Source organism: Clarias gariepinus, chromosome 21 (genome assembly GCF_024256425.1).
Source record: "Clarias gariepinus isolate MV-2021 ecotype Netherlands chromosome 21, CGAR_prim_01v2, whole genome shotgun sequence".
Classification (NCBI taxonomy): Eukaryota; Metazoa; Chordata; class Actinopteri; order Siluriformes; family Clariidae; genus Clarias; species Clarias gariepinus.
The window spans coordinates 20,781,833-20,802,996 of record NC_071120.1 but is presented as its reverse complement, the minus strand read 5'-3'; the positions used below and the strand labels follow the sequence as shown (position 1 = coordinate 20,802,996).

Below are 21,164 nucleotides of genomic sequence, written 5' to 3'. Positions count from 1 at the left end.
TTGGCAGTACTTCCACAAACATTAATCAAACTAATTAGACTAAAGCGCCATTAGATATTTGACTAGGACCAGATTTAATGTGTCTGGAAAAGTGTCCGGTGCAACTACTAGCTGCTTGAAGAACGGGCATAAATACAAGCACATAATCGATACCCAAACAAATATCAAATGCACATGAGCTGTTTCTGCATAATAATCATTAGAAGGTGCCTTTCCCAGGGTTTTTTTTTTTTTTCTCGGTTGTTTTTCTGGACGAATTAAGGAGAAGCCAGCCGGATTGAAGAAGGGAGACTAGGGGGAGGGGAGCAGAGAATAGTCGCAGACACAGCAAAGCAGACAGCAGGGAGGACCCAGGCGAGCCAGCATAGACCTGGCATTCCCTCACTGAGCACACTCGTTCCAGCTGTGACCCTTCCCTGCCCAGACGACCGCTAGCAACACTTGTCTGCATGGCTCTCCTGTGACCTTTGAAATGACAGTCCTTTATATGGGTGTCCAGATGGAACAGAGCAGCAATAGTGCTAACTGATACGTGTGTAACACACACCAGTCATAACACAGCTCCCGACTGCACAGCAATCCATAGTGAGAAGCTGCTGCCGTCTCGGTTGAGAAAGGGGGGGGTGGTAGTGATGGTGGTTGGGAGACCTTCATTCATCTTTTCCCCACCCTTCATGTTGATGGTCGTGGTTTAGACAGAAGACTGACGGCCTTACAGTGAGCAGATGCATCGACATAGGGCCTGCTATAGCAGGTTTGTGCCAGCGAGATAGCTTGCCACCTTTCGAGTGGATGAAAAAAATAAATTCTGGCGAGACCGTTATGTCCACCCTTTGTTGTCGCCATACCAACCAGAGACAGGTTACTCAACTGTCAAGTCTGTTATGCACAAGCAGAATCCATTGAAGTCTCCCGATATTTGAAAAGAAGGGTTTTTTTTTTTCACACACACACAGAGATGTTAGACATTCCCCTTCTCACACTCTGTCAGCATTCAACACAGATGTTTTCTGTCTGTCCAATAAAAATATAAGAATCGGAGAAGTATCCAACTTAAAAGTATTGTAAGAAGATTACAAAATCTTGATCCTTGTCAGATGTTGCGAACCTACAGCCATGCTTGCCATTGTCTCTGCGGGAATCCCTTCAGCACAGCCAATTCCCTGCGTCTGTTTTCAGGCTTGTGACCCATGTGTTTGTGTGAGGCCATGCTGTAGGTCCAGACAGCCACAGCAACAGTATGCGTCACTATGTTAGGCCACAGCACCCCCTAGCTATCTTTCCCAATATGAAGCTTAACTTATTACCTGAAACTTTTATCTAGTAAAACAGATGACATGATAAAAAAAAAAAAAAAAAAAAAAAAAAAAAATATATATATATATATATATATATATATATATATATAATAAATTATTTTCACAGCGATATTTGCATCAGTAGGGTACCAAACCCCAGGAGATCTGTTAATGTTTTTTCACAATGTGTATTTTACCTGTGGAAAGCGCATGATATTTTTAAAGGTCATTAGATCTAAAAAAAAAAATAATAACAATAATAATAATAATCTCTTCAATCTTAGATAAACAGTATTTGTTTTTTCAGGATGATAAAATATTTGCATTGCATGGCAACATCGTGATAAACCTTTTTGATCTACATGGCGTTAAATTAACCTAGGACAAGGAAATTCCTACTTTGCTTTTTTTCCCAACAAACCCATCATACAGAGTTAAGATTACATTTAATGGAGTATTAAACATTTATTTATACCAAAATTCACCCGTTTCTATATACTGTATATATTTTGTTTGCTTGTTTTGAAGAGATCCTTGTTTGATCTTTTCAAATTTCTTTTAAGTGCAAGATCTTTTTTGATCTTTTACCTTCAAGTGGTTTCCAGTAAAAACAGTATAAAGACATTTGAAAATACTATTTATTTGTACACCTCATTTCACAATTTATCATTTCTATTTTTTTCAGTGGTGTCAATGTCCACAATTATATTGTGTAGCAAAATGCATTTCAACGGAAAAACCCAAATCTGCTTGTACAATCGAAGATCTGTAGCATCAAGTGCAAAAACACAGGGTGTCACTTCATATTTCAAATGTCTAGTTATCTACTGTATGTAGCTGTTAAATCTGGTTTATGTGGATAGATCAGGTGTACAGTGCTGATGTGTAAATGTAGACCTTGTAGAAATGTACGTACTTGTAGGAAAAGCATGCACATTCAAATGGCAGCATCAACACTTTGCACTGTTGTTAAATCAAGAAGGAAAAAATACAGTTTGGTTACTTAGAAGGAACAGTTAAATCAACCAAGGAAAAAATAATAGAAGTCATTATATATAAATAAATAAATAATATATTATTTATAATACTGTATATATATATATATATATATATATATACAAATTCAAATGTTTACTCCTTCATTTCTGGACTAAAACTACTTAGCATGTCTTCACTTACAAATTTAGCATCTATGAGCCAAATGATTATCAAAGTTACATCTAAATAAACAATGGTCAAGTGAAAGTGAAAGTACTGAGCCAGGCAATCAACCATAATTAAACAATCAAACACATCACACCTTTTAAACAAGAAACTGTTTGATCACCAATAATCTAGATCGCTGCATATAGTACAGCAGGGTCGACCTATTTTAAAACTATGCTGACCTGTAACATATCTACACCCTTAACTGTAAGGCTTTATATATAGTTAGACACATTTATACAGTGTGCTAAAGGTAGATGAGGAGAATGGAAGGAAAACCAGAGGAAACCTACAGTATATGGACATGCAATGGGAACATACACCACACACCATGTCCTTCTTCCAAAAAAACAGTACTCACTATTAGCAGTTCTGTTACACACCTCAGACTTGCTCCTTTATAAGAAATATGCATGATTTTTTAACACTTTAAATGAGCAAAGAGGATCCCGAGGATAATACTATAAAATATTGTCATGGACTGGTTGAAATTTGATATGAAAAATCACCAAAGAGTCTATGACGACGGTGAGACATTATTATTTATAATAACCTTCACCAACAACCAAAATTGGCTGTGACCTTTTTCCTAAAATCAGAGTAATGGCTGTTCATATGTCAGAGGTAAGATCAGAGCTTAGAAGCAGCCTTGGAAAAACATTTGGACTAAGAATGGAGCGGAGCATCAGTCAAAAGGTGATTCCCACCGAGTCCCCATGCCTAGATCAGGTTACCACTGGCTAGCCACATGAAAGAGCCCCAGTAATCCACATACACAGGCGTCTGCAACTCCCCCTCGAGCCCCTCAACATAGCTTCCTCACCCCTTTACCCAAAAACAGGAGCAGTACCAGACACAGGACCTGTTCCACAAATTTCAGCCGTATCAAAGAGGATTATCAAACCCTATATATATGACCTACCTTGGTTAGCTGAGTCTACCATAGAAAGTTGTTTTTTTTCCAGGGTCGTTTCATTTGGCCGTAGCTGCCAGGGCCACTGAAGGGTGTGGGGAGGTGATCAGACCCCCAAATAGTGCAAGAGGGGGGTGCGGCTGTAAATCTTGATGTCACCAATGGGTAGGCAGTTGCAAACCATTATCATAAATCTGACAAACGCTAATTTGATGGGAGGCTGTATCTGTCTGGACTGGCTGGTCTAGACGGCCTATTGAGAGATCCTACAGCAGGGGAACTGTTTGTTCCCTCACCATGACCATCTGGATTTGGCAATAAGCGGTACGCTGCACAGTTCACAGACTGAACAAAGTGGGCCATTTCCATTGCCATTGTGAAGGGTAAGTTCCTTCGGTTACTTTCCTGTACAATAGACTTTTACGTTTACATTCCAGGACTGAATAATTCAAGTTCATCTGTATCTGTATTTTAGATAAGTACTAATGTTTTTAAAAGCCAGGTTTTTTTTATAGAACAGTGAAAGGAATCACTTATATATATATATTAACACTGGCAATGTCCTCAGGATGAACAGGATGTAAAACTAATTTTAGGTCTTATATTCAGACTGATGTTAAGAGGGGCTGGAAAATGTCACTCAAAGAGCATAGTGAGGCTATCCAGAAGTGAGGCCTGTCAGTGATGGGTCCACAAATATTGGCAGTTCCACCGTTCACCACATGGCCCTCTGGATCCGATTCATACCATCTCTCGAGCAGGTTATCATCCGAAAGTTTATCTCCAGCCATATTGAGGAAATTTATATATTTACTTCATGGTTTCTCGCTCCTTGTAATAATTAAACTAAAAAAAGCACCAAGACAGTCTACTTCTTTGCTATGTTGACTCTTTTTCCAATCTGACAGCAAAACAAAGGATGGTTAACCTACTGTGAAATGTTTTTGTTGGCACTCATTCTCACACAAATGTTGCATAATCCTGTCCTTCTGCATAATTGGTCAGGAAAGAAAGAAGCGGTGACATAAGAAATATGATCTGAACAGTCCATCCAGCCGAGCCTTTGAGAGAATATTAGGACCCCCGTTGTCTTTCCTGATCACATAAAGAGTAAACATTTATCCATCTGAAGATTATCCCAGAACAAATTTAGCTATGTCACCATGTTAACAATGTACAAGAAGCAGGCTTGGGGGTAGGGGGTGTCTGCAGGGAGAAAGAGAAGAGCAACGGGTTAAAAAAAAAAAGGGGCTGGATGAATATGCATTCGGATATAAAGATCTCAACCCTGGAAATCATGATTGGTTTGGGAATATAAGCATAAAGCAGATAAAATGTTGATTTCCAAAACATGAAAAGATATTTTATGCACCAACATGGAGGATCAAAGCTTAATTGAGGGCCTCCTTTTGAACAAATGAATGAATGAAGACTAACAGGACATGAGGCATCCAAATATGGCAGTTGGTGCACATTACAATATCACGATATGTTTTATTTATTTTTCTTCACAGATCATCAGAAATGTATAGATTTTCCAGGAGTGAAATACAGAAGATTTCTCTTTTCAAATTACAGATCTCCCCCCACTACCAGATATCTTAAGGCCACACGGCGACATAAAGAGAAAGCCCTGAATAATAATTGTTTTTATAAATATTAGAGTACGCAGGAAGTGTGTTGACATGCTACGATGTTTTCGAGGTTGTTTTTTAATTCCCATCAAACATGGCAAGTCACAGACATTTTAATTTCTTCATGTATGTCATCACTTAAAGTAATTAAAGTTAAGAATCTGTCATGATCATTAAAGACATAATTAATTGCTTCACCATTTTGACATTTCTCACCATTATCTGACAAACCTAACATAAGCACATATTAAGCAACGTACTGAACAAACCTCATACCTTGCCTGTGGGAAAAAAAGGGGCAACAATTTCTAACACGCTTCTTCATCGAATTTCAAAGGCAGCCAATATACCCAACATGTAAACCTTTGCAGTACAAGAGCATGCTTATTCCCAGGGACTTCATTGTACATAGTTCGGCAACTTGAATGGGCCTTCATTAGAGGGAGTTTGTGTCAACAGTTTATCATGCAAATAGCTATAGCCCCTTCATATGCTGGCAGGTTCCAGCCATCCCCCTTCCCTCTTCATTGCAAAAAACAAACCAAAAAAAAAAACACCAAAGACTCAATACTGTTGGAATATTTAACAAACATCCCCTATGCATCTCTCTCTCTCTCGCTCACTGTGGCTATTTTCAATCCGAATGCAAAATCACCTTCAGGAGGGAACGATCCATAATGGTAGCCATTGTGATCTCTAAGCTCCAAATGGTCTTTTTCCATCAAAGAACTTTTGGAAGGTTCTTGCTGGGTGCAGCTGAATGCCCACTCAGTCCCCATCCCGACCCCCCTGCTAGGGTAAAGTTTGATCCCTTACAAGGGACCCCACACCAAAAGAGTCAATTAAGCAAAAATGCATGACAATGAATTTCGGCATTGTTTTCTATGATGGTAATGAGAGCCTTTCATTTCTCTATGAGATATTTGATGTCTGCGCATGTTTCAAAGACTACAAGGCTAATGAGAACTCAAAATAATCCAAATCTAAACTTTGGTTGAAGAACAAGTAAAGTCTTTATTTGTCTTATATGCCTCACAGCAAATGATTATTTTTTTTTCCAGTGCTAAAGGTGTTCCTCAAGAGCTCACCAGCGGCATTAACCAAAGACAAATATTGATCCATTGTGGGAGAGCTGGAGCCTATCCCAGGGAACTTAGGGCACAACCCATTGCAGGGCACAACACAAACCCAATTTCACAAGAAATAATTTGGAAATGCCAATCAACCTAGACTACATGTCTTTGGACTGTGGTAAAATCCATACAGAGCGGAGACATTCTTACCCCTAACCCTGGAGGTACAAGGTGATATGCTTTTCTATGCTTTCTAGGTTTTACCTAGAAATTACCTTTAATCTATATTTAGGATCACCTTTCTTAATTACCTTTAATCTATATTTAGGATCACCTTTCTTGTGATATCAAGGCCTGATTTGATAAAGACCTAATGTGTTAACTTAAGTATATGAAATTTTTTTTTTAACCTTGTAAGCATGCATAATAAAAAGGCAGTTTTGCAAATCCTTGTATTCTTTATTTGGAAATTTCGTTGATCAGGATTTGGCTGCTTTCTGAGCGACTGTATTAATTGGGTACAATTACCAGTGTGCTAAATCGCTCCTATTTCACATAGACATATACCTATTTAAACCTACTTAATGTTGACTATAATGTTGCATTTCAGTGTTCTTAAGGTCTGAGTGCAAAATATGATTAACATTGTGCATTTCACTGTTCTCATTCAAGGATATTTGTTTCATCTTATCATTGCAAACTATGCTTTTATTACCCATGCCTTATTACTGCTATGGACAGTGATGCAAATTACCACCAATAAGTCCAAATAAGCCAGTATACAACTTTTGTTGTAAGTCTCCCAATCCCAACCCACACCACTGCGTATGAAGTAAGTAATAAAACATGACAATAAAAAAAATCCTGACGTTGATGTCCTGAAGCGTCACAGCAATTTGCCAACAACATAATCGTTTTTAAAGAACACATCATTAAGGAACAACACAAGTTGCAGTTATATGTGAACAAGTCAGTTCAGGTTATCAATAAAATTGTAATCTCATCAGCCTAAGTTTTTATTATCTGTCCTGAAGTTAATAAGAAAAACAAGGCAGCTTGTGATATTACTAAGAAACTGCAGTGCACAGCCAGCTTCCCTCGAACTTTCATGTGCTGACACTGAAGACTCCTTTCACTTTATTCTTTTCAAATAAACGTCTTGTCACAGAAAGCTTTACTACTGCAACAGTCGCACACAATTTGTAATCAAATCACATACATAGTGTAGAACAATTCCCTGCATGCTATAAAAACGATAATATATTAAAAAGAGCACATAAATACTGTATAAACCTTGTAGCTACTGTACTATTAAAACCACTGATAAAGGAAATAAATCAGTACCTCCCGATCTAAGAAGAATCAAGAATATATAACAGCGCAGTGGAATTAATGCCACAAAAGTTTTTGGATCAGTGTTAGATTTTTTTACATGTCCACAACTATTCCATCCACTCCCACAACCAGTTGGGATGAAACCAGCATGCTGCCTAAGGGGTGACCCCTCAGCCCTACATGTTTTTCCTACACTAGGGGATCGGGGGATTTGAACTACACTGCGAAACAAAAGGTTCTTAAGTGCCAAAACCAACATTTAACCATACCTTTGTGAGGGCTGGGGAAAAACCTGCTGTCTGTTGACATGAGGAATGTCAGATCATATATATTTCACAGAGCCTGGGAACCACTCGCAAATACATAACCCTGAGTTTATATAGAGAATGCTATCCGCCCATCTAACCCCCCCCCCCCCCCCTCTTCTAAACTTAACATTTGTGGAAAAAACATTCAAATCTACATATATCTTTTTTATCTATGTATATGGTTTGTAGAAATTGTTAAAAGGATTAAAGTTAAAAATAATGAGTTTATATAAAGAATGCTATCCGCCCATCTAACCAACGCCCCCCCATCCACTTCTAAACTTAACATTTGTGGAAAAAACAATCAAATCTACATATATCTTTTATATCTATGTATATGGTTTGTAGAAATTGTTAAAAGGATTAAAGCTAAAAATAAGCTGATCAGCTCTAATGTAATTAGTAATATTATAATTATTGGAGGATAAAGCCTGAGTAGATGTATGTGTTGAACCTTAGTTTTCTTTTAACTTTGCTTTTTTACTGGATTGGTGGATAAATCTTAGGAAAGTGTTCGAGTTCACAAAAAGATTTTGACTCTACTGTCATTTCATCATATAACATGAAATGGATATAAGATATAGGCGGCACAGTGTCTTTATGGTTAGCATTGTCATACAAAAAGAAATACTGTAGCATTGATTCCCGTCTCTGCGTGCATGGAGTTTGTATGTTCTCCACGTACTTGTTGGGTTTCCCCCGGATACTCCGGTTTCCTCCCACAGTCCAAAGACATGCACATAAAGCTAACTAGCTTTCCCCAAATTGCCCGTAGTGTGTGGATGAGTGTGTGTATGTGTGTCCTGCGATAAACTGCCACCCCATCCTGGGTGTACCCCACCTTGTGTCCTAAGTCTCCTAGGATAGGCTTCAGGCCTCCCCAACCCAGTGTACAGAATAAAGCGCTATACAGTAGATGATGTTTGAGTGGGTGAGGGAAAGTGAAGATATAGAAAAAAGTTGATGTTTACGCCTTGTTTCTGCCAGGTTGTACTTCTTTTATCGTCAGCCAAATACACTCCCTGTTCAGTAAGCGGAGAGTGAATCACAGATAAGAAATTTAAAAAGTAGATCAGATAAAGATTAAGTTTGTCTTAAAACGACTCCAGCATGTTAAAATTCAAATTATCAAAATCCGGCACATACGGTACAGTAACTGTTCATAAGATCGCTTTTGATTTCACTTATGGTGCAGGTTAGACTCCAGACAGATATCGAAGTCCTGCAAAAATTTCATTTCATTCTGTCCAGCCAGTTTTGCGTGATGCTGTGACAAAATCTGGAACATACCTGCTCATAACTTCACTTCTACTTAATATTTTGGTTTTATTTAGAGCGCAGGTTTAACTATAGACAGACATGCAGACAGACAGAATATTGAGAATGCTTTCGGGTCCTCCAATGTCTGAAACATAAAGATATTATTGAAAGAGCGAGTTCTAATCAATGTTCTGACAAAAGATCTTTCTTTCATTTATATAGATAAATAGCCATATATCTTGGTGAAATATGTCCTAGATACTGGAACATCAACAGAGCCATGAAAAAATTGCAAACAGAATTCAGTAACAAAATCAAAAAGTCATTAAACAAACAATTTTTCCCATTCATTACAAAATTCTGTATAAGTAGAATGTTTCGGAGAGGTCACATTACTGATTGTAATGGAGAAAAAATATAATAAATCGGAAGAAATTGTTAAATACGCCCAAATCCCTGCATTTCTGTACTTCCATGTTCTAACACACCTGATCCATGTGCAGGAAGGGACTACTCCATGTGTTTGTACTCTCAAACTCATTCCATATTGCCAGAGGAAACGTGGATTCAGGATGTGAACATACATAAGGAATTACTGGAAATCAAAACATTTCTGTTGCAGCTGAAGTTCCCAGAAGGTGGAATACATCTGGAGAACCTAGAGGCAGTTACCTAGAGTTTCATCAGTTGATGATCAGTGGAATATCTTTAAAATTATTTACTTACATAAACCAGAATTTTATTGTATACAAGCAGAATAGGAAAAATATTAAAATAAAATATAAAGGGAAATATAAAGCAAGAATATGGACTATACTGTACTCGCAATAAAGCATTGATACAGTATGTGTAGTTGTATGTGCAATGAAATAATTTTCAAATTGAGATTTTGCCTATTAACACCAACACAATGCATTTGAAAGAAAGCAGTCAAAATGTGATTGAACTATAGATTTCCAGCCTTGATTTAAGGGTTTAACCAAAAATATTGCAACAATCGTTTGGCAAACATACTGTAATTAGACAACTTTCCGATGAGCCGTTTCATGGCCAAGAGTAGTAAGTGTTCACATTATTTCAGGACAAATTAAAAAGATAAAAGGTTCCAAATGTTGAATTTTCATTTGGTAGCTGGTTATGAAACTTGCAGTTACTAATGCAGTCCAAAGAGGTGCCAATGCAAGTAAAGCAGGTCATTGTTGGGCTGACAAAAAAAAAAATAATAAAGCAGACATATCAGAGATATGAGAGATAGTAGAAATTAAAATCAGGCCAAATCAATCAATGTGGCACATTAAAAAAAAATTATTAAATACATTGGAGAGTTCAGTAGCACCAAAGGGCCCTGGGAGACCACTAGAGACGACTAAAGTGGATGGTTACAGAAAACTTACTTTGGTTAAGAAAAAACTTCTTAACAACTTCTAGCCAAGTCAGGATACTTGTGTGACTTTTGAGGCAGTAGGCATACTGTGTACATAACACTCAAAAACAGAAAGGCCAGATTTAGACTTTACTATGAAACGTCAAAAAAAAAAAAATTCTTTGGACAGATAAACCAAAAATAAACGCGGGTACCAGAATGATGGGAAGAGAAAAAATATGGCGGATGAAAAAAGGGTCGACGCACACATCATCATCAAACATGCTGGTGGCAGTTGGTGGCTGGTGGCTGCCAATGGAACTGGGTCACTGGTGTTTATTGATGCTCACAGAAAAAGTAGGATTAATTCTGAAGTGTATAGAGGTATACTTCCTGCTTAGATTCAGTCAAAACAGACAGCACTATGCAGAAAAGGAGGATAATGACCTAAGACATACTGCATAAGCAACCCTTCTTAAGGCAAAGAGTGGCATGTTCTTAAGAGAAAGATTAAGTCACATGACCTCTACCCAACTGAACATGCTTCAGACTCTTTACATGCTAAAGAGCGAGGTTTTACTGTTCTGTTTTTACTCTACTATTCTGCTGTTACTTCTGGTAGCAGACACTGTTGTGCCCTAAGTGCTATTTTCATTAAATAATAGATTTGCCTGTCCCTATGCCCATGTAACACCTATCTCATTGCATTTTAGGGATCAAATCACTACATGTAAGCAGCAGCATGATCTCTTACTACTGTACTGTATATAGCATAAAGCTCAGCTTAGACAATTCTGTAATTATTTTCTTTTCACTTATCTTAGGGAGACGTAGGGCATGAGGTGGGGTACACCCTGGATGAAGTGTCAATTCACACACATACACACATTCATTACTAATAAAAAAAAAAAGGTTCAAATGTCATAAACTATTCATTTGTGAATCTATCTGATTTAAAATTAATTAATAAATAGATATGTGTTGAGTATGTTCGATGAAGAACGAACATTTTTGTTCAACAGGAAGTCGCATAATCTATATTACGCATCTTATATTATCAACAATTACATCATACATACATCAGGTACTGTATATAAGATTTGATAGACCTTCAGGTATTCTTTTTATTTATTTATTTATTTATTCATTTAAATTAACATTGACTAATGAGGTCAAAATTGAAATATTAGACATTATATTAATAAATCCTTTTTTTTAAAATGAGAAATAAATCAGTTATAAATGGTATAAGCCACTTTCAGACCAATTCAGTTTTATAAAATAAAACATCTTAGATCATAGAAAAGTAACAGTTAAAAGAACTAATTAGCATCTCAATCTTGGATTCATCCATAAAAAGTAACATTTAAAACATCTATTGTTATAATGACAGTAAAATCACTAAAAGCACTAAATAGCTCATTACCAAATGTGTAACAATCCCCTAAGCTCTCTTCCAATTATTATTTATTTAATGCAAAATAGTCATCAGAAGAATTCCATCGACTTTTTACAGTTTGTGGTATTCTTCTGCTTGAATACAGCTGAAAAGAACACATCCTTCTACAACATACTCTCTATTGTGACTCCTTTAAGAATCAGTCTTGGTTGAAGTGCACTGAATAAACCGTTAAGCTTGGATTGGAATCCTTACTAGAAAAATGTTCTTCATTTACTCACATCTGGATTCTTTGGAAGGCGATACAAAGATCCATTTAAACACCTGGTTCAGGTGTGAACAAGCAAACTACAAAATCTGGACCACGTAGAAGGAGGGCCCTGAGGACTGAGTTGGATTGGAAAATATTGTTCAGCATTAACAGTTATGTAATAGTATTCAAACCAGACCTCGACCTTGATGATTGCTGAGACGATCCATCATCAAAGTAAACAATTAAATGTAATAGATGCCATGCACCAAAGACTTGTTTGGACAGCAAAAATCATAATTTTTTGTTAGATCTGGCCTTTTAATAAGTTAACTTTTTGTTTTATTTTAAATTGTCTCTTTTTTTTAAACATACCTTTTATTTGAAGTTGTTTTTGAAAGTTGATTTATTTTATGTAAAGTGGTCTTTTATGTCGATTTTTGTTATTTCAAGTTGAGATTGTTAGTTTAAAGATGTCTGTATTCATTTAAATTTGACTTTTTAAATTAGTTTTAGTCTACTTCTTTTAATTTGACTTTTTAAAAGTAGAATGCTTTTGACTTTAAATAAAAAGATGAATTAAAAAAAAAATTTTTATTGACCTCTTACTTTTGGTTTTGTTTACTTTTTGTTAAGTTGACTTTTTTACTTAAAGTTAATTTTTTTTTTTTAATTCAATTTTTTTTTTACCTAAACTTAAATTCTATTTCAAGTTGACAATTTATTTAAAGTTAATGTTTTAGGTTTACGTATTAATCGATTTTTTTTCTTTATTAGACAAAAAGAGAGCTTAGAAATCTCCTTTTTCAGGATAAAAAATACTACAATAAAAATAAAGAAATTAAAATTGCAAGTGCAGTTTTAATCTAAGTAGTCTAAGACACATCTGCTGATATTCAGAAAATAGTGTAATTGTGTTTTATGATCACTTGAATACTAATAAACATAGCCGAAACATTCAGTTCTACCTATAAATATTTTTCTTTTCCAATGTTCTATTGCTCTGGCAGGACACTGGTGGTTTATTTGCATCCAAGACTTTATTATCTATAAATGACCCTGGAATCTTGTGTCCTGCTCAAAAGTCCAATTGCTGGTCGCTTTCTTTCTCTTTCTGTTTGTAAACCAGATTTGAATTTGCATGAATTTTTTGTCAGTTCATTCCTGCAAATCCTCTCGAATCCAAGGTCTCAAAAACAATCTTTTTGCTTACGAAATAGTAAATTCAAACCAGATTGGGGCCTGCGCTGCCAAGCCCACCCACTGTCAAAGCAAACGCATAGCTTCATAAATCACCATGCATCGTAGGCAACATGCCTCCAGAAGACAAAAGCAATTTATTAGTATGTCATTCAGACTCTATTATTGGTTTAATCACTTTCAGGCTGAGCCTACTGTTAATTTTATTACCTTGGCAGCATATGAAGAGGAGGCATGACTTAAAATCATTGTGCCAAAAATTCCATGATACTTAAAACATAATAATAACACATGTGTAGCATAAATAATTTCTTTCAAATGTATGGATTAGACACGTTTATTGAAGCCCTAATGTTTGGATGTGGCTGTTTTTAATAATCATTCCCTGTAATTTTTAGGTTTAAAGAAAATGATTACACAGTTTTGTCAATTCTCAAATCTGATTGGTCAGAAGGTGTTGCTTAATTCTGATTAATATATTATGGTCAGACATCATTACACTTCTAAAGGCTAATGATTTAACACTAATAATCAACAGACTTTAAATATACGTGCTGTTAATAGCTAAGATTTATCAACTTATAAACTAATCATTGATTTAGTAAAGTTTTTTGTAAGGAAAGTGTAAGAAAACCAACCAGGAAAGTCTCTGAGTTTTCAAGATTGTTGTCTATGTCTGTTAAAATGCATATGATAACTGAACAAACTTTTTATTTCTGAATTAATTAATTAAATGTAAATAGAATCTAATATTTAAAAGACGAAGAAGCACAAGGGTTAGCAACTCATCAAATTCTTGTGTATTTAAACAGGGTTGGACAACACATTGTAGTGAAGTGTGTTCACATTATTATTATTATTATTAATATTATTATTATTATTATTATTATTATTATTATTATTATAGCAGTTTATTTCAGTTGGTTCTCATTACATCCCATTCCCGTAGCTTCATTATTATCTATATCTATTAAGTAATGCTTTCTTAATCCTTACACTCTAGATAATAAACACCTGTCTATCAAACATTTAATAAGAAAAGAAAAATGTATTTTGCTATTTATTTAATTAGGTCCCAAACACTATGACTTCAGCCCTATGACATAGGGACCTCTTGTGTTAATTGTTCTTTGGACAGGATCATGACCATGTTTATTTGTTATACAGTACAAGGATATGAGTACATGCTGAGGTTTGGAATGATATTTAATGAAATGCTGCCACACAGTGGTGAAATGTGAAACAGTGCATTGGTGGTTAAAAAGTCATTTGTTGACAAAAAGTCATTTGTGGTCTTGTGCTTTATATCCACACTGGGCTTTTATAGCCTATTATGCCAGACGTTTAATACGGCGCTGTCTTTATTTATGGTTCTAAGGGAAGGAGTCTTGAATTCAGTTGTGAATTTCTATGTGTTACTTTCATGGAAACCACAACCTTATGTTGTGTATGAGTGAATGAATGAATCCATGCCCTCTAGGTTGAAAAAAATTCATATCATATTATCAAAGTATTTTTGTGATCTAATAAAATCCTCCTGGCTCACCAGATGCAGCATCAGGATCTCCTATCTTGAGCTCGGATTACTGATCAGTTATCATCACCTGTGTGTAGGTAATTCTATTTATAGACATAGAGGGGTTTGTGTCTTTGTAAAAAATTATATCTGTGATCAACTTGGATCAATTCTAAACACAATCACACAGCTCACAGTCAATTGTGATATAATTTTCCTACTGGTTTGCTCTGGTGCTCTGTGCCAAATACAGTGCGAATCAAAGGTAACTCTTTTATGGGTCAGAAGTCTGGAACCATAACCTCCGGTCCTGCGGTTTGGCCCACCACCGGTGTCTTAATGAATCCACTTCATCGGCCTAATGACCAGCATTAAGGCTTCCAGCCTCGGAGTAACAGCTGTTGCCTGGACACGCCGTAGTCATTATTTAGCCCTGGCCACACTTTTTCCACATTGCATCCAGTTGTGCATGAGTACTTTGAACATCTTACACGTGTCACAGAACTTGAATCTACTTAGCACATGGTTTCAAATTGTCAGCGTGTAACATCAGAATTTTCAGTTTTTCCCCATGATAAAATGACAATCGGTCAGTGGAATTTAATGCTATGATGTTATGATCATTCGAACAGCTGGATTGAGTCATAATACAATTGTGCACGCCAGGACCTGCGCTTTAAATCTAAATTCGACTGACCAGTGGTGTTGCTTCAGTGTTATATGGATAGTTCAGCTATTTCGATTCAGTTTCAGATCTGTGGAAGAGAGTAAAGCATTTACTAATAGTCTAGTCTAGTAAATGCTTTACTCTCTCCACTCAGGTGAGCCATAATCATTTTGAAGAAGACCATTGGGACAAAAACAAGCGGAATTTTCTCTTAAAGCAGAAATTTTCTCATTCTCATTTAATAATTGAAAACATATCCTTGCTTCTTTTGCAAAATGGAAAAAGCTCCATTTAATGTATTTATTTGCATTTTATTACTTAAGCTGCATTAATGTGGAAACAGTTGAACACTGGAGCAGGTGAAGTGTCTAGCTTGCAATCTTTAAATATCATGTACTTATCATTATTATCATTATTATGTTTATATATTTTTTATGCTTATTATTTTTTATTATTGAAGCTTTAAAAATTGCACTACTTTATAATTAAATGAATTTTTTTTATCAAAGTTAGTTATTTTCCCTTTAAACTACCATGTCGACAGGTCCGTAGTTAGTGTAAATGCTGGTGGTGAGTAAACACACTTTAAGAGGACTAACGGTATAAAAATCTGGGGTTGCAGCAAAAGCTCAAGCAGTCTTTAAAGTAAAGCATTAAACTAAAATTAGGTTTCTAAATGCAATGTAAATATGCATGGGCTGGATGGCTGTATTCTCTGCGAACACTGAATGCAGGGTACAATCTCCAGTATGTAGTTTTAACTTTAAAAAGAAATTAATCTAGGGCATTATAAATATCCACAAATATCTATGACATAAGATTAAACTGTATGATGATATAATGCATACCTAGAGTGATTTAAATATAGGTTAAATTACCATAATTAAGTTATACAGATGTTGAAAGTTACATAAAGAAGCATTAAAAGAAGGTTACATAGAATCATTCAAAAAGTAAATGATTTTACAGGTCAATTGCAGGAACCATTCAATCCTATGAACCTAAATCCCATTACGTCCCAGTGGACCAATTATTAAAGTGATTCAATCATAGTGGTGGATAACTAACTAATACCAATTTCATTTAAGTCACATTGAACAGCTCTTACCGTGTAAAGGGCAATCCTGCACAACGCTATTGAGAGCTGAATGTGTTCAGCCATCTAGGGTGCCTAGCAACAGCGTCACCGACGACAACCAAACACGCCGAGCCGGAGGAGGTGAATGAAGGTCTCGCTGTCGTAATAAGACAAAGCCCCAAAGATCTCCAAGTCAACACGCAGCAGAGGTGGCCCTGTGTTCTGCTTTTATGCACTTACAAAATAGGAGGAGACCACTTACTTCATTTCAGTCTCGAAACAACAAACAGGGAGGGTGGGAGAGACAGAGAGAATAAGAAAGAGAAGGAGAGAGAAAAAAGAGAGAGAGAGAGGAGAACACAATGACTAGGAGAGCCATAGATTAGTGTCCTGCCTTCCTCCAGAGATTATCAGCTGAGCAGCAATTATGGTCCAGAATAAACCCTGCTAATTGGATTATGCTGTTTTTTCACACATACAGTAGATGATGAATGAAATCAGATGATGCCATGGGACGGTCTCAAGGGATTTTAACATAACATTTGGTTTTTGTTAAACATTGACCTGAAACGAAAAGCAAGAACTGTTTGTGTGTGTGTGTGTGTGTGCGTGTGTGTGTGTTGAAATCTTGTTAAAATGTAGTCTGTAGCTATTATGTTTGATTAATGTGCAACGATTCCACAACTTGATCTGGCTTGTATTAAAATTCCAGTATAATTCAGTTATAAGAAAAAGAACAGCAGAATCAGTTACAGGTCATTGACCTTACACATTTAGAGGCAGCTCGCACTTGTTTTGTTTGCTGCATGGATCAAAAGTTTCTTGAAACTCTTGGCCTACTGTTGGCAAAGTGGATTTAAAGGTGGTTAGATGTAATTGCATCATCACTGCCCCAGAAGTATGGGTGACTTTAAACCACTGGTCCAACACTGGCTGACATGGTAGGGTCGACGTTGACTCACAATTGTTCACTAAGGGGTAACTTTGTCAAGGTGCGTTTAAATATTGATGCCCCTGGTGGTCTAATGTTGGCTCATTAAACAAAATTACATTGGGGCAAAACTGTTCCCCAGAGTTGGCCCAATAAAATGGCCAACTCAATGCCGATTTGCTTCTAACACTTTTTGATTCTCTCAACACTTTTAAACAAACATTATCATGAACCTACATACATTCCTTGTTTACTGATCAAGCATGTGGAGGATCATATGCATCATAATTAAGAGAAAAATTAACTAGAAATATATAAGTACTGCTGTTACAGATTTAGATTTAGATTTTTCCTTTAAAAAGTATTAACAGCTAAAAACATATTGTATATGCAGTACTATAGTGGTGAGACTTTTTCCTGTTGTAGTATTTAGTCACACCACATGGTGGCAGCAGTGATGTGCAAAAATATCAATTGTATTGTTTGCATTTAATTGAATTAATATTTCTTGAATGATGTACATTTGTACTGCCTATACTAAGGTATACAGGTGTAAGCATCAGTTACTTGATTAATTGGCTTGCTATAAGAGCAGGGACACAGTTCGTTTGGGACAATTACAGTATTTCTTTGCACATTTGTGATAATGCTTTCACCATGTGTCTCTATTACTCCCTCTCCCTATACCGCTTTATCCTGTATACACGGCCCTGGCGGCCCTGGCGGGCCTGGAGCCTATTTGAGGAGACCTAAGGCACAAGACGGGGTACACTCTGAATAGGGTGTCAATCCATCGCTGGACACACACATACACATACACTGAAATCCTCATTCACACACTATGGAATACACACAACAGCACTTAGCCTAATCTGCATGTCTTTGGACTGAGAGAGAGAGAGAAAACCCTTCAACATGCAAACTCCATGCACACAGAGGGGGGTTTGGAACCTGGTCGGGACTCGAACCTGGACCCTGTAGGTGCAAGGCGACAATGCTAACCCATAAGCTTCTACCAATGATGAAATCAAGTAAATGTCTGGATTTGACATTTTTTATACATTCTGTAGCATATAAACATGTTTTTAATAACCTCCTACAATTATCACTTGATTTAAATGCATGTCAGTTTTATTTACTCTTCCCATTCCCATTTTATGTTAGACCAGGCATTAACACGTGACCACATTCTCGCTGACTCTAAAAAAAGGACCGTGTCAGCACCAGCCCACTGCCCCCATGGCGCAGAAACATAAGCTTGTCTTTTTATAGATGTACTTCACCCTAATGTGACTTGGTCAGATACAAGCATTAACACAATACATTTCAAACTCTGGGTGCCATGGCAGGACAGGAACAGGGAGTCACCATTTCCCATGGAATCTCATGCCCCGTACGGCACAAGGAGCATTTCGAAAATAAGGATTTAGAAAAGTGCAGAGAAATCCATCACTTGTTTGCGTTGCCAGGACCCGGGATCCAGGAACTTAAACTGGACACCAGAAACCGGACTGGATTTCTATGCAGCGACGAGGATTTGGGGGAGCCCCAGTTTCAAATCCTTCTGGATGTGACCCAGTTCAAACCCGAGGACATTCTTATCCAGGTGTTTGAAGGGTGGCTGATGGTCCGAGGGCAACATGGCACACGGATGGATGAACACGGCTTCGTGTCGCGAAGCTTCACCAGACAGTACCAGCTGCCTGATCATCAAATGCAGGCAGGAGACCTGAAAGCCATGCTGTGTCATGACGGAATATTAGTCGTGGAAACCAAAGAAAGATGGTGGGCTGCAGCTAATTAGCTTTGGGCAAAGCTTGCAGACTCTTGACCATATGCATTGAGGAGGGAATTGATGTCATTTTAGGATAAAATCTCTCACCATATGTCTGCATGCAATTAAATTGTTATGCAAAAATAACTACACTTATGTCTATCCCTGTTCGAATGTAAAAATCTCAAATAGCTTGTGGTATTCATCTATAACCTCGAACCTCTAGTATCCTGTGAACAGTCCTCTGTTCATCCTGACATTGTCTTGCTTGACCATGCAGTTCATTCACTGCTTTGTTCTGATAAGACCCGGAGACTGAGCGACTCACGAAACTACCATGACTTCTCTTTTTTTTTTCCCTTTTTTTTATTCAAGAGGCATGACTTTTGATTTAACTGTACTGTCTTTACTGTACATGAAAGCTATTTAATGAGAACAAATCAGTTTAAACATTACTTGAGCACTTTATTGACCCAAACACACACTCACACAATAAACTAGTTATGACACCCTGCAAGTTCCTGCTGTATTCTTGAGCACGGGTTAGTGACAAGCCGGATTATAAATACACTTTTACAGTGTTAGAATGATCTTGTGTTATCTGTTATATAACAGATTTACTAGTAAAACAGACTGTCACACAAACCTGCTGATGTATGGCTTAATATGTATGTATGTATGTATGTATGTATGTATGTATGTATGTATGTATGTATGTATACAGTATATATCAATGAAAATATGTATGGAAATGGTGTTATTAGGAAATATTACATAATGACATGGTGAAATGTGGCGTGATATGAAGCCAACTCTGAGCTAAACCGGATTCTTTTTCCATAACATCATGTCCCAAAGCATTTTTTCCCTTTGTACCACAGCAGCTTGAAATAACTTATAGTTACATTTAAGGCTGAGGAATGTCCACAAGACAAATTAGTTCATGTTATCACTCTAGCAGTTAAAGACAGCAGTTTCCTTACCAGCCTATATTGTTTCATTCTCTCGCAGTTAGCAGCACAAAAAGGGACAATTTGAGACAATTACTGAGAAACCAAAACCGGGCTGTGTGTTGGAAAGCACTGAAACAGAAAAATCCTTCCATAAATGGTAAATAAACATCTTCATACAGAAAGATTATACATACCTTATTAGCTGGAGCACCACCAAGCTGCCACCGTTAAGCCCTCGAGCAAGGCCCCTGCACTCTTACCCCAGCTTGCTAAAAGGGGTATGTAAAAAAATATATATATTTTCACTGTGCTATAAGGTGTACATGACAAATAATTTAATTAAAAAATTTTTAATTTTTTTTTTATTTTTTTTTTCTAAATACCATTTTTTATTTAACTATTTATTATCAGCCACCGATCCATAACATATTAACCATAATATGAGTATATTGATTTAAATTATAACCAAAACTATTGTCAAGGCTGCTGTCACGGAACCAAACATAATCACGAATTGCAACCTTCATTCATTCATCTACTTTACCGCTTATCCTGTACAGGGTTATGGTTATCCCAGGAGACGAGGCGGGGTACAACCTGGACAGGGTACATTGCAAAAGTGCTGTAAAATAGTTGCTTTTTTAAAAAAAAACTGGTCATAGTAGATTTTGGTGCAAGGTTGTGTGGATTTTAAAGTTAAAAAATCTTTACCTTACCTTATCATACTGTGTCTTTATAGTTCTGTACATAGTGGCATTGTCAGGCTGGAAGAGGTTTTGATTTTGTAATTCCAGTAAAAGGGAAATTGCCATTTTTGCATGATAGAAGACACTTTAATCAATTGTGTGCTTGCAAATTTGTGGCAAATATTTAGGGAAGGTGGCTTATCGTTGGCTTATTGGTTACCCTCGCACCTTCAGTCCAAAAACAGGCAGATTGGACTAATTAGTGTTTCTAAATTGTGTGTATCCTGCGATGGACTGACACCCTGTCCAGGGTGTAGTCC

At 36.7% G+C, this 21,164-nt stretch overlaps 2 protein-coding genes across 2 annotated transcripts in view; one reads left to right on the top strand and one right to left on the bottom strand.

Annotated features, from left to right (window-relative positions):
- Window positions 1-16,646, bottom strand: part of arl15a (ADP-ribosylation factor-like 15a) — a 74,934-nt gene extending 58,288 nt beyond the window's left edge. Inside the window, exon 1 of the mRNA XM_053481480.1 lies at window positions 16,531-16,646. Coding sequence (XP_053337455.1) covers window positions 16,531-16,584 — 54 coding nt within the window. The 5' untranslated portion in view covers window positions 16,585-16,646. The remainder of the gene's footprint in view (window positions 1-16,530) is intronic.
- Window positions 16,647-18,773: 2,127 nt separating this feature from the next.
- Window positions 18,774-19,722, top strand: hspb3 (heat shock protein, alpha-crystallin-related, b3). Its single transcript, XM_053481618.1, has one exon. The coding sequence runs from the start codon at window positions 18,774-18,776 to the stop codon at window positions 19,233-19,235; it is 462 nt and encodes a 153-aa protein (XP_053337593.1). The 3' UTR covers window positions 19,236-19,722.
- The last annotated feature ends 1,442 nt before the right edge of the window (window positions 19,723-21,164 follow it).

Bases quoted from the DNA above. Each gene is read 5' to 3' on its own strand.
- hspb3 (XM_053481618.1), top strand. From the start codon at position 18,774: ATGGCAGGACAGGAACAGGGAGTCACCATTTCCCATGGAATCTCATGC.